General features: G+C 46.8%; 5 protein-coding genes across 5 annotated transcripts; 3 read left to right on the top strand and 2 right to left on the bottom strand.

Annotated features, from left to right (window-relative positions):
- The first annotated feature begins 82 nt into the window (after positions 1-82).
- Positions 83-707, top strand: LOC108026972 (39S ribosomal protein L41, mitochondrial). Its single transcript, XM_017098188.3, has one exon. The coding sequence runs from the start codon at positions 167-169 to the stop codon at positions 665-667; it is 501 nt and encodes a 166-aa protein (XP_016953677.1). The 5' UTR covers positions 83-166; the 3' UTR covers positions 668-707.
- Positions 660-1,631, bottom strand: LOC108026527 (serine/threonine-protein kinase fray2). The gene is made up of 2 exons (XM_017097475.3): positions 852-1,631; positions 660-788 (listed from the first exon to the last, which is right to left on the bottom strand). The coding sequence occupies exons 1-2, from the start codon at positions 1,431-1,433 to the stop codon at positions 708-710; spliced, it is 663 nt and encodes a 220-aa protein (XP_016952964.1). The 5' UTR covers positions 1,434-1,631; the 3' UTR covers positions 660-707.
- Positions 1,632-1,797: 166 nt separating this feature from the next.
- LOC108026875 (histone-lysine N-methyltransferase 2C) lies at positions 1,798-6,876 on the top strand. The gene is made up of 9 exons (XM_017098066.2): positions 1,798-2,479; positions 2,532-2,654; positions 2,708-2,877; positions 2,937-3,127; positions 3,193-5,156; positions 5,221-5,365; positions 5,435-5,745; positions 5,800-6,108; positions 6,178-6,876. The coding sequence occupies exons 1-9, from the start codon at positions 1,885-1,887 to the stop codon at positions 6,825-6,827; spliced, it is 4,458 nt and encodes a 1,485-aa protein (XP_016953555.1). The 5' UTR covers positions 1,798-1,884; the 3' UTR covers positions 6,828-6,876.
- A 122-nt stretch (positions 6,877-6,998) lies between these two features.
- LOC108026739 (uncharacterized) lies at positions 6,999-8,475 on the top strand. Its single transcript, XM_017097859.3, has 5 exons — positions 6,999-7,181; positions 7,241-7,447; positions 7,508-7,580; positions 7,640-7,815; positions 7,868-8,475. The coding sequence occupies exons 1-5, from the start codon at positions 7,040-7,042 to the stop codon at positions 8,296-8,298; spliced, it is 1,029 nt and encodes a 342-aa protein (XP_016953348.1). The 5' UTR covers positions 6,999-7,039; the 3' UTR covers positions 8,299-8,475.
- On the bottom strand, positions 8,383-10,567 carry LOC108026738 (nucleosome assembly protein 1-like 1). The gene is made up of 6 exons (XM_017097858.3): positions 10,405-10,567; positions 9,818-9,928; positions 9,261-9,729; positions 9,056-9,196; positions 8,807-8,995; positions 8,383-8,749 (listed from the first exon to the last, which is right to left on the bottom strand). Exons 2-6 carry the CDS (start codon positions 9,901-9,903, stop codon positions 8,522-8,524), a joined length of 1,113 nt encoding a protein of 370 aa, XP_016953347.1. The 5' UTR covers positions 9,904-9,928; positions 10,405-10,567; the 3' UTR covers positions 8,383-8,521.
- Between the last annotated feature and the right edge of the window lie 948 nt (positions 10,568-11,515).

Raw genomic sequence — 11,515 nt, 5'->3', positions numbered from 1 at the left:
TTGTTTAAAACAGTGCCATGTTAATAACGCAAATAGGCGCCAAAATTAATCGATAGGCTTAGGGGAATGCTTGTATCTAAGAACTACCATCTCTAGACCCTCCTACAGCTGTTTGGTCCCCGCATTTGTTATTTAACCATTTTCCTCGCCTAGCAGTCAAATAACAATGAATATTTCAATTAAACTGGTGCCCATTGCGCTCCGGTGCCAGCAGAGAGCCATCAGCACTTCATCCGTATTGGCGGGCAAGCGGAACTTCCGCAAATTCAACGTGTACAACAAGCGAGGAACGCGCGTGGTGAAGGAGGCCCAAAAATCGATGGCCAATCCGCCGGTGGCCATTCACAAGCGCGGAGTGCGAGACACGGGCATCATTGTGGACGGACAGTACGTGGAGATTCCCGAGAAGATCCCAGACATCATAGTTCCAGACCTGACCAACTGCAAGCTGAAGCCCTACGTGTCCTACAAGGCGCCGGACGTAGTCCAATCGGAGTTCACCAGCCTGGATCTGTTCAACGCCGTTTACTCGCAGAAGATCATCGAGGACTTTAAGGCAGGAACTCTGCAGGCAGACGGCAGTGCCAAGGAGCCCTCGGCCAATGAGCAGCTGACACCGGAGGAGGCACTGCAGCGCGCCCGGAAGACGGGCAGCGATATATTCTAGACATAGTTTATTGTTTCTTAAATACAGAGTCTGAACTCGACTATTCCTGCATGTACTTCTGGCGGTAATTGTAGAGCTTGCGCAGCCACTTCTCGGCCTTTGCATCCGGGTCGCCAAGAAACTGTGGGGATTGAAATGAAGAGATCATAAGCAGGGAATTCTGAGCACCGGCTGACCCACTCACGTTCGGATGGAATATTACATCTTCGTTTCGCACAGCAATGACTGGCTTGTTGGGCACTGTCACCGTTTCATTGTTCAGGTCTATGATCACCTTGTCGAAGGCCTCCTTGGACTCCCGAGAACTGAAGAAGGAAGTCGGCTTGAAGGTGTCCTCGTCTATGGTCTCCAGTGCCTTCTGCACCTTGGCGTCCAGCAGATCGATGGCTTTTAAGGGGGCAGCTGCAGGTGTAGTTGCGGACCTGGAGTTGCTCTCGGAACTGGGACCCCTAGTGGTCCTTTGGGATGTGGAGCGAGACTTGTTTTGGTCCCGGCTCCTGCTCTTACTATGCCTGCTCCGGGAACTGCTCCTGCTGCTGGAGGAACTGCGCGAGGAGTTGCGGCTGCTGCTGCGACTCCTCCTGGAGTATTTCTTTGACTTCTTGGACTTGGACTTCTTCTTTGACTTGGAGCTCTGCCGGCTGCTTCTGGCGGGCGACTTTGAGCGGTGGCGTCTGTCGCGATCCCGCTCCCTATCTCGGTCCCTGTCCCGATCTCTATCCCTCTCCCTGTCACGATCTCTGTCGCGCCGGTCGCGGTCTCTCATAATTTATAATCCTTTACAGGCTTTTTCCAGACTATTTTTGTTTTATTATTCTTTGGTGGCCTTCTTTCCCGCCCATAATCCCAAAACGCCTCTCAAAAGTTGCCATATAAAGCAGATATTTTGGGAGTTCTGGGCAGTGGTCCTACTGATTTTTCACAAAGTGTATTTTGACATAAAATATCAGATTTAATGAGATTTTCAAGAGGTTAATTGCTTTCCAGGTGTGCTTGATTATGGTACCTTGAAATGTTGCTAACTATACCCCGGAAAAGGCGTGGCATCGATTGCTGCTATCGATATTTGTTTACAACCCGTACCGCCAACGACGAACTTGTCGCCTGGTCGATAACTTTAAGGCCCTCTGCACGTCCACTTTTCATTAAGCAGTCGAGTAATGTATACAAAATAAGCGGCTATTTTTTGTTATTTTAATGAAACACATTAATGCGCGATGAGCACGAACGTTGTTGTGAGCATGGAGGAGAAGGCGGTGGCCGACGACCTGCCGTACTTCCCGGAGAAGTTTCCGAGCAAGGTGTGCTGTTTATGCAACCTCGGGGAGAAGAGTGCCTTGGGCCAGGGTGAGATTCTCCAATTAAAGGCGCCCACGTCCGCTGAAATCAAGGATAAGTATCCCGCGGATCGGCTGAAGGAGGATGGCTCCAGGCTGTTGTACGGACCGAAGCAGCCGGCCTTGAGTTCAGGCGAGTGCCACTACGAACTGGACAAGATTGGCCAGCCAGAGGTGGTGCATCCCGCCGAGTTTCTAGATGAGGGATTCGTCTACGTGCACCGTATGTGCATCATGTGGTCGCTGCGCAAGAGCCAGCTCAGTGACGTGGACGCTGCGTACTTTGCCAGCCACTTTGCGGAGTTCCTGGAGCAGAAGTGCAACTTTTGCGGCCGATACGGGGCCTCCATCAACTGCAAGATGAACTGCCGCCAGGTGCACCACTGGCCGTGTGCGGCCGCGGCGGGCTGCCTCCTCATCCTGGAGAGTTTCACGGTCTTCTGCACGGAGCATTTGAGCCAGGTGCCTGTGATATGTAAGTGTTTACACCCGTAAACCCCATCAGAAGCTAATAACTTGACTTACAGGCAGCGACAATAATGTGGAGTGTCTGTCCTGCTCTTCGCTCGGAGATCTCTCCAAACTGATCATGTGTAGTACCTGCGGTGACCACTTTCATTCAACCTGCATTGGCCTGGCCAATCTGCCAGGTAAGTCCACCCAAATTACTCGTCCATGGGTTTATTATCATCTTCTCCACTAGACACCCGTTCCGGCTGGAACTGCGCGCGCTGCACCAAATGCCAGATTTGCAGGCAGCAGGACTCAAATGACACGAAGTACGTCAAATGCGAACAGTGCCAGAAGATCTACCACGCCTCCTGCTTGCGACCTGCTATCTCAGCCATTCCGAAGTACGGCTGGAAGTGCAACGTAAGATTTAAATAGCTTAGAATGATATAGTTAGGTAATCAATATCTTACTTGTTCCAGCGCTGCCGCGTCTGCACGGACTGTGGCTCGAGAACTCCTGGCGGCGGCAGTTCCTCCCGCTGGCACAGCCACTACACAATATGCGACTCGTGCTATCAGCAGCGCAACAAGGGATTTTCCTGCCCGATTTGCCAAAAGGCATACAGAGCAGCCTCCCACAAGGAAATGGTCAAGTGCAGCTGGTGCAACAAGTACGTTTTGCTCGCTTCTTGCTAAAAGGTCTTGGGTTAATCATTATTCTGCCGATTCCTTTTAGATTTGTGCACAGTACGTGCGACGAAGAGGCTGATTTAACGGCTTACCATAAGAAAAAGGAGCAGAACCCAGACTACGACTACGTGTGTCCAAACTGCAAAAGTAACTCATCAGGTCCGGGGTCATCCCAACAGGCTATCGATTCAATTGTGTTGTCCGCTATGGACTCGTCCTCGGAGCAATTAAGCCTTAAGGAAATTGAACTAGACCCGTTGGAGGGCAAACCGTTATTAGACCCATCCAGCGATGAGCTCCACAAGCTGCCCACCGGGAAGAAAAAAGTGTGCCTTTCGAATGTACGCGGGAGAAGCGGGAAATTTGTTTTGCATCGCATGGGTGTCATGTCGCAAATCAACAAGAAGCGCAGTACGCGGGGCAAGGGACGCCAGCTTGCGCTGCCCAGCATATCAAGTGATCGCTGCCTGAGTCGCAATATGGAAGCCGACTTAACCAGCGACAAGAAACTGCTGCTCTGCTCGGCGCGAGACAAGTTTATCCAAGCTCAAGACATCTGCGTGATGTGCGGTTCGCTGGGAATCGAGAGCGATTCGGTTATGATAACCTGCGCCCAGTGCGGCCAATGCTATCATCCGTACTGCGCTGGCGTAAAGCCCTCAAGGGGCATCCTGCAGAAGGGTTGGCGGTGCCTGGACTGCACCGTGTGCGAGGGATGTGGCAAGAAAAACGACGAGGCGCGCCTTCTCCTTTGCGATGAGTGCGACATTTCTTACCATATTTACTGTGTGAACCCTCCGCTGGAAACCGTCCCGACGGGCAACTGGAAGTGCTCCTTCTGCTCTCTGTGCCAGAAATGCGGACGCAATCCCACCGAGAAAAGTGACTTTGGGGACGCCAATATGCTGGAGTGCCCACCCTGCACCAGCCAATCGTCGTGCCCTGTTTGCAAAAACACTTACAACAACGGCGAGATGATCATACAATGCGAGCACTGTGACCTCTGGTCGCACTTCCTCTGCGACACCGTCAACGCCCAGCTGACCATTGATTACTACGACAATAATGTGTACAAGTGCTTAAAATGCCGCTGCTCTACGAGAAACTCGACGTCCGTGACGGATGCCAAGGCTAGTAACGAGGATTCGTTGGCCATTGGTGCCCAGACGAGCAAAGCATTCGTGCACATCACTGCCAACTCTGGACCTAGTTTCGATGCCAAGAGTGGCGCCGAGCGGAATCATCTCACCTTATCCAGCGACATGCCAGAGGCTGCTCCAGAGGCCATCCATTGGATTGATGGTGTGTGCCTCAGCGAAAGCGGATTGGGCATGATTAAGTCTTTATCTACGGAGATCAAACGAAAGCGCAAAATGCGACAGCCCATCGGCAATGGCAAGGATGGACAGGCGGATGGTGGCGCTGAGGAGGCGCTTGAGAAGTACAAAGACGGAATGGTCTGGGATGGGACGGAGAATGCCATTCCCGAGGGTTTCACTATCTCCACCAATGACGAGGGCGTGCATATCTTACGTAAAAAGCGTCAACGCAATCTGCAAAAGCTGGGAATTGGTGGCTTTTCCGTTCGCAATCGAGGTCTCAAAAAGGACAACGAGGAGACGACTGCTGCTGATCAACTGAACTCCCTAATGACCATGGACAAAAAGAAGAAAATCATACGAAAAAAGCAAAAGAACAAGCTAATTGAAGCCTATCCTGCATATCTGCAAGAGGCGTTCTTCGGAAAACCTCTGCTGGAAGGCGGCGAGCTTGCATTGCCGGAATCAGATTCCTCCGACGAAATCGACGCATCCATGAAGGTGTACTTCACTCGGCCCGAGGGAAAGAGTCCAGCCAATCAGGATACACAGTTGGTGAACAAGAGTCCGGCTAAGACCCTCAAGAAGGTCAAAGCTGAGGTGAAAACTGAGAATAAAACAGTTTTCATCGAGCAAATGCCAATGGGAATGCAGCATAAAAACGCAATAACACCAGTTTCCAACGTTTTTGGTAATTCTTAAGTCTGTAATAAGCTTGTTTCCCGACTTTATTAACCAAGGAATTTGTTTTGCAGATCCGCTACATACGGAGATTACGAATACGGTCTTTGGCAACAGGCATCCCTTAGATACTCTGGCTTCACCCAATATTCCGGAACTGGACACACCAAACTCTGTAAATTCGGTTATATCCGCTGAAATTATCGAAAAGCCAATGAGGTAAGCCCCACTTCTAATTGCTGGGTTTTCTCTAGTTGAAACTAATATACACGTTGTTTATTTTAATAGGGAATCACCTGTGGTCTTGGTGGATAATTACATGGTACCTAACCAGTTGCCTCAGGAACAAAAGTTCCACAATCAACTTTATTTGCCGGGAAATATTACCGTGAATCCGAGTCAACAGCTTCAGTTCCGCCAGCAGGCGGATCACTTGAAGGTACAAAATGCCAATAAGCTGAATTTGCAAACTATGATCGGCCAAGTAGTCCTGCAACCCGAAAAGAGACCAGAGGAGGAACAAAAGGCTGCCGAGCCCGTGGCTGAAAACCTGAACGCTGGCACTCAAAAGACTGCGGAGAAAATGCGCAAGGATGAAGGTATGAGTGGTTTTTAAATATATATGGTGGAAATGCTGAATTTATATCTTCCAGACCTCGGATTGATGGCCACCATATCGGCAGTGTTGTATGCCAACACGGAGCATCCGAACCTAAAAGAGCTGTTTCCGAACTGGAACGATCGTTGCAAGCAGATTTTAAAGAGGTGGCGTTCGCTGTGTAACGAGAAAAAGGCTCCTTTCTTGCAAAAGGCCAAGGACAATCGCTCTGCACTGCGGCAGAGACGAGAGCAGAATAAAATACCGATGCCACCAAAACCGCAAAAGCAGGAAGATATGTCAAGGGTGTGGAAACAGCAGCCCAAGTTAAAGGAAGACCAGCCGAACATGTTTGTTACGTACAGTAAGTGCTGCAGTCGAAGTCGTGATTCAATTTATTTATTTATATATTTTTAATTAACATTATTTTTAGATGGAAACGCTTATGATATGGGTAATTATGTTGGTGGCCCGGCGCAGGCAACGGCGAATAACCCCAACCCGCATCATGTGATGCCGAATGTCAACGATAACTTGGTGATTAAGGCCACGATGCAAAGGACTCAAGTGAATACATCAGCTACGACTACTCTGACATTGAACACCGTTGACAATCGGGTGGATGTGAACACGGTTTATGGCGCAGAACCCATTGGAGATAAAAAGTTAAGGAACCTGCTGCAAAAGAACAGCACGGAACCAATGCTCATGGGAGCCAATTCTGACCTGTTTCTAGCGAACGATGTTATGCGGCTGGGCATGATGCAAAATACCCCCATTACGCAGAACAACCCGATGTTGAGCATTAGTGGAAAATCTCAGCTGTCTGAAGGCAGGGCCTTGGAACAGGACGTGAAGATGAACGAGCCGCAGGAGGCCGCATCTTCGGCCGTGGAGTTGGAGACAGTTGGATTTAGTGACCTGCTGGGAGGACTCGGCGAGGGCGACGACGATGACCTTCTCAAGTCGCTCACCTCCGAAATGGGAGACGACTTCAATATTCTGGAGTATGCGGACCCGGAACTGGATGTGAATGTTCTCAACTCTCTAGACTTTGATGACAATGAAAAGTGTTCTACATAGGAAAAAAGGAATCATATAAATGGAAATAAAAACGAATGCAATATTTAATAATACAATTTTCGTGTTTGTATATGGTTTTGGCGCCAAAACCAGTTCATGATCGATTACTGAAAATATCGATTTTAAAAAATCAACATTGATTTCCCATAGCGATTTATCTGGAGTTCGTACTGTTATTACCTTTTCACTTTCTGTAAACAATCTAGATAAAAATGCAATTGTTCAGTATTTTTCACTCAGTCTTGACGTTATACGTCCTCCAACTTCTATTTAATGGATCCTATTCCAAAATCAATTTCAAATACGCGATCCTAAGGCAAAAGCAAGCCCCTGAATCACAAAATGACACTATTGGTATGCGATTAAAAGAAAGTTTGTAGTTCGATCACCTTATTTTGAAATTTCTTATAAAGCTTATCAACAGAGAATCAAGTATGACACCCAGAAAACCATGCGAGTTATTTTCTATAGGAACAACACCAAAACTCTGGAAACGTCAGCCTATGACGATTCCTATGATCTTAAGGGGTCAGGTTGTTCAGCTTCGGACAAATTTGCCATAGTTTTGCATGGCTGGATACAAAGTTGCTCTGACGAATGGGCGTTATCACTAATTGACAGTAAGGTTGAGCCAGTTTTCTTTAATAAAATTGCTTTAAAAAAGTGTAATATTATTCCAGGACTAAGTTATTACCGTGGCGGATGTGTGATATGCATTGACTATAGTGTGGTAGCAAGTTCCTCTTATATGCGGTGAGTTTTTACTTAACATGGAGAACTGCAATTAAATTCCCATTCCCCAACTTATAAAGGTTGTACACAAACTTTGATACCCTAACTGGAGCCATCTCGTCCATTATTCTAACACTCTTTAAACAAGGATTCGACCCCAAACGAGGGTATATGTTCGGTTTTAGCTTCGGCGGACAATTAGCTTCAGCAGTAGGAAGATCTTTAAGACCAAACCACATAATCGAAAGCATAGATAGTCAGTACATAATATTATTTTCAAACTCAAATTAATCACTCCTGAGTTGCAGCGTGTGACATGGCCGGACCCGGGTTCGATCCCATTGCAGTGGACCATTCTAAGGCCGGAAAACACGTGCAGTGCTTTCATTCGAGTCGCGATAAGGGCACCTTCATTTACTCCTGCCACCGGAACATTATGCTGGGCAGCTGTGGACTGAAGCAGCCTTCGGTGGCCAGTCAGCTTCACTTGGGAAGTCACGGTCTCTGCGTCGATATATACATCAACACTTTCGACTATCCCTTCTACGCCGTTAACTCAACCCCGGCGGAGTGCTTTACCTGGCAAAAAGCAGCGAAGATACCGGATGGCTACACAGTGGGTTACGAGGAAAACTTCGACAGCCATGTCTCCGGGCAAATCTTTGTTCCAACCAGTCTGCACTACCCATACAACTTGTCCAAGAGGCAGCTTAGGCTGATGTCTAAAACAAGTGGTTAATAGGCCATTTGTATACATATATCTTTTACCTTAGCGCATGGCTACTACCTCACCAGATTATAGTTTAAATCATAGCCAACTGAATTAAAATATCGTGTGCGATTTATTAGAGTTCAGCTCATATCGTTTGTAGTTAAGTTTTAATTCACCAAAAATATATTTCAAATCAAATTTGAATTAGGTATATACATTATATCGGTAAACCAGCCATATATCAAGTTGCCTACTGATTCGGGCAGTCATTGGGCGACTGTTTCTTGTTGCCGGCAGGCTTTGGGCCCTTTGCTGGCGGGGCATCATCGTCGTCATACTCATCCTCTTCATTCTCGTCAAACTCCTCCTCATCCTCGTCGTCCTCATCGTCGACAATGTCGCCAGTGTAGTAAAGCACAGCTTTTGGAATAATTCTGGCGCGCAAGAAGTGACCAATTTCGAAATCGGTGGCCAGTATCTGTAATTCAGAGGCTAGCAGAAGACCTGATAGAGAGTGCTGCTAGGACGGTCTTACCTGCTGAGATTCGTCATCAATTTCTTCCTTGTCGGTTGGGACCTCTGGTGGGTTGAAGAAATTGAAGAAGGAATCCGTTGGGACCTGCTTGACAATGGTGCGCACAGCGCCGCGCTCCTTGTGCTTCTGCTTCTTGCGGATGGTCTTCACAGTCAGGTTCATCTTCTTCTCCCAGTTGATGGTGCACCCCTACAATTCGTATTATTTCGATTAAGCAGCCATTGGTGTCTAGCAGCAGAGTTGGCCTACCGTGCACTTGTAGATCTCTGGGCCTTCGAATGCGAACGGATCGTCGGGATCGACGGTGGACTTCAGAACGTACTGTTTTGTAAGGACAGAGTTGGTGAAGTACTCGTTCTTGTCGAAGTGGAACTCCAAGGTATACGAGTGCTGAGGGATGAGAATATAGCATTGGTTAGCATACAGAAAGCCTGGAGGAGAGACCACAACTCACCCCATTGTCGTACTTGATGGAGATATCGATCAGCTTGCGCATGGCAGGCTCGTCGTGGGGCTGCACCATCTCGGAGAGGATGGCCGTGTTGCGGAACACCGTCAGCCAGAAGCCGGGAATGCCCTTGGCATCCTGGGGAATACTTTTCATACTCTTCAGCGCTTCGCGGAAGTGCTCTGCATCGCTCTCGTTGTCGGTCAATGGCTCCGGCTCCTTCCACTTGGGCTTCTCCTCGGCGGGATCCACCTTGCCCTCGACGACCTCCTTGCGCTTGTCGAACAGCGGCTGGTACTGGACCTGGTACTTCTGCTCCAGCTTGTAGACCTCCTCGAAGAACTCGGCCTCGATCTTCAGGTGCTCCAATTGCAGATTTTTCAGGAACACAATCCGATTTTGCACCGGAGCCGGCAGAGACTTGACCATTTCCTGCAGATACTGGCGCCGAAGAACCGAGTTCATGTAGGCGGGCCTATTTGGGTTTCAGATTGAGATTGGTATTGGGTTAGAGGTTGTCCTTGTTTCGCTGCCAAAATGTCGTCACCACTCCATATACTCACATCGACTGGCAGTCGGAGCCAGACTTCTCGTCCTCGATTTCGTTGCAGGACTCGGTGTCCACGTTTCCTTCAGCTGGATCGCCCATTGTTCAATAAATGCCGAAAGATTCACTGCAAGATTAGAGACTCTCTTAGTTTTCCGTTGCGCCTTTGATGTACACATTCGCAAGTGATGTACAGACTGATGTACACATGCATAGGTGCAGATTCTTATACAGAAAATTGCAACTGTGCAGGAATCCCAGACCGAGCGCACATGCAAAGCCCGAGCTTCATATTCGTTCGAGCTGCTAAATATTATAGAACTAATAGCACAACTCGCACACACCGAAGGGCGTTTAAAAACTAATACGCCATTCGGTCGGCAGGCAAATGTGCGAATGCGAATGTGTGAGTGTGCATGTGCGATTCAATCAAATTACCATACATTGCGTTCTGGGAAAACACGTGGTAGCGCAAATAAGGCTCGTTTTAGGCGGATTTCGGGGGTCAATATCTCCTATGACTATTTGAAACTCTAGCTCTTCACCGGGCAGTCGGTTAGAAGCCCCTGGTAACCGCTGACCACACAGAAATTCGCCACTTACCTTCAGTTGGAACAGACGCACGATGGGCACCGCAACGAAAACGTTTAAAAAGGAACGCTTCGGTTCGTGGGTGAGGAGTCCATTTTCTTTGGAAAGGGGCTATTTAACGCCGACGCGGCCGATGGTCACACAGCCTCTTACCCGAGACACACACCCGCGCGTTCGATACTTTTGGCTTAATTAAACTCTCTTCTTTAATTATTAAAGTTTGTCATTAAATAAGTTTTTAAGTTTTTTTTAGGTGCATATTTTTTGAAATAAGTTATCCTGCTTCGTCTAATTACATTTTGATTAATCTGATTTTAATATTAGATAAATATTTTAACTTTACTACTTTTACGATGACTATAAATAATTTGAAATTTCTTAACTTAGAATTCTTACTTCCTTTGAACAAGAGAATGTATATGAAAAAGAGAAGAGTGCGCCTATCATCCAATCAAACTTAAAACTTTTACACGTACCGTCTTTACTAAATGTTATCGATTTGATTTTTTTATCTTAAATATATTATATTTAACAAATAAGAAACAATTTTCACCCTTAGATTTTGGAGCTTGAAAGAGCATCTTTTTACGAGCTTGGTCAGAGCATACTACTTTCTTATTATGTATCGATACTATCGGTAGGCCCAAAAAATAAATTACGAAAAGGGTGTTTTGAAAAACTTTCATAGTTTATGTATTTAAATAGAAGTAAATACTTTTTATATTTATTGTAAATAAAACTAAAGTTAAGAAATGTGTAAGATAAAATTTGGTATCCCTTGGGGACACCTGATCGTGGTGTTTTGAAATGTTTTTATAGAACTATCGCAAATACCCTTCAGCACTATGTAAATAAATAAATTCTCTACACTGCCTATTTTAAAGTTTTTTGCATATAATAAACCATGACTTATGTGTATTCCAACAAAATATTTAAGAAATGATTAAGTGTGGGCCCAACAATCTCAAAATTGCTTAATATACATTTGCATCAGTATAAATCTGGAAGTGCAATCCGAAATGCGCACTTTAAGATTAAAAATATATATTTTTTGTGGCCAAAAAATGCATGCCTATATACACATCCACATCGGCACACACCCATGGCTCCCAGACTCTTTTTC

Source organism: Drosophila biarmipes, chromosome 2R, assembly GCF_025231255.1.
Source record: "Drosophila biarmipes strain raj3 chromosome 2R, RU_DBia_V1.1, whole genome shotgun sequence".
Classification (NCBI taxonomy): domain Eukaryota; kingdom Metazoa; phylum Arthropoda; class Insecta; order Diptera; family Drosophilidae; genus Drosophila; species Drosophila biarmipes.
This window is presented reverse-complemented; position numbering and strand designations above follow the sequence as displayed.

Coding starts and splice junctions, on each gene's coding strand:
- LOC108026972 (XM_017098188.3), top strand. CDS start 167: ATGAATATTTCAATTAAACTGGTGCCCATTGCGCTCCGGTGCCAGCAG.
- LOC108026527 (XM_017097475.3), bottom strand. CDS start 1,433: ATGAGAGACCGCGACCGGCGCGACAGAGATCGTGACAGGGAGAGGGAT. Junction 789..851: donor ATGTAATATTCCATCCGAAC/GTGAGTGGGTCA, acceptor CAATCCCCACAG/TTTCTTGGCGACCCGGATGC.
- LOC108026875 (XM_017098066.2), top strand. CDS start 1,885: ATGAGCACGAACGTTGTTGTGAGCATGGAGGAGAAGGCGGTGGCCGAC. Junction 2,480..2,531: donor GAGCCAGGTGCCTGTGATAT/GTAAGTGTTTAC, acceptor CTTGACTTACAG/GCAGCGACAATAATGTGGAG. Junction 6,109..6,177: donor GAACATGTTTGTTACGTACA/GTAAGTGCTGCA, acceptor CATTATTTTTAG/ATGGAAACGCTTATGATATG.
- LOC108026739 (XM_017097859.3), top strand. CDS start 7,040: ATGCAATTGTTCAGTATTTTTCACTCAGTCTTGACGTTATACGTCCTC. Junction 7,448..7,507: donor GGCGTTATCACTAATTGACA/GTAAGGTTGAGC, acceptor ATATTATTCCAG/GACTAAGTTATTACCGTGGC. Junction 7,816..7,867: donor CATAATCGAAAGCATAGATA/GTCAGTACATAA, acceptor CCTGAGTTGCAG/CGTGTGACATGGCCGGACCC.
- LOC108026738 (XM_017097858.3), bottom strand. CDS start 9,903: ATGGGCGATCCAGCTGAAGGAAACGTGGACACCGAGTCCTGCAACGAA. Junction 8,996..9,055: donor CAGAGATCTACAAGTGCACG/GTAGGCCAACTC, acceptor TACGAATTGTAG/GGGTGCACCATCAACTGGGA. Junction 8,750..8,806: donor TTGATGACGAATCTCAGCAG/GTAAGACCGTCC, acceptor TCTGAATTACAG/ATACTGGCCACCGATTTCGA.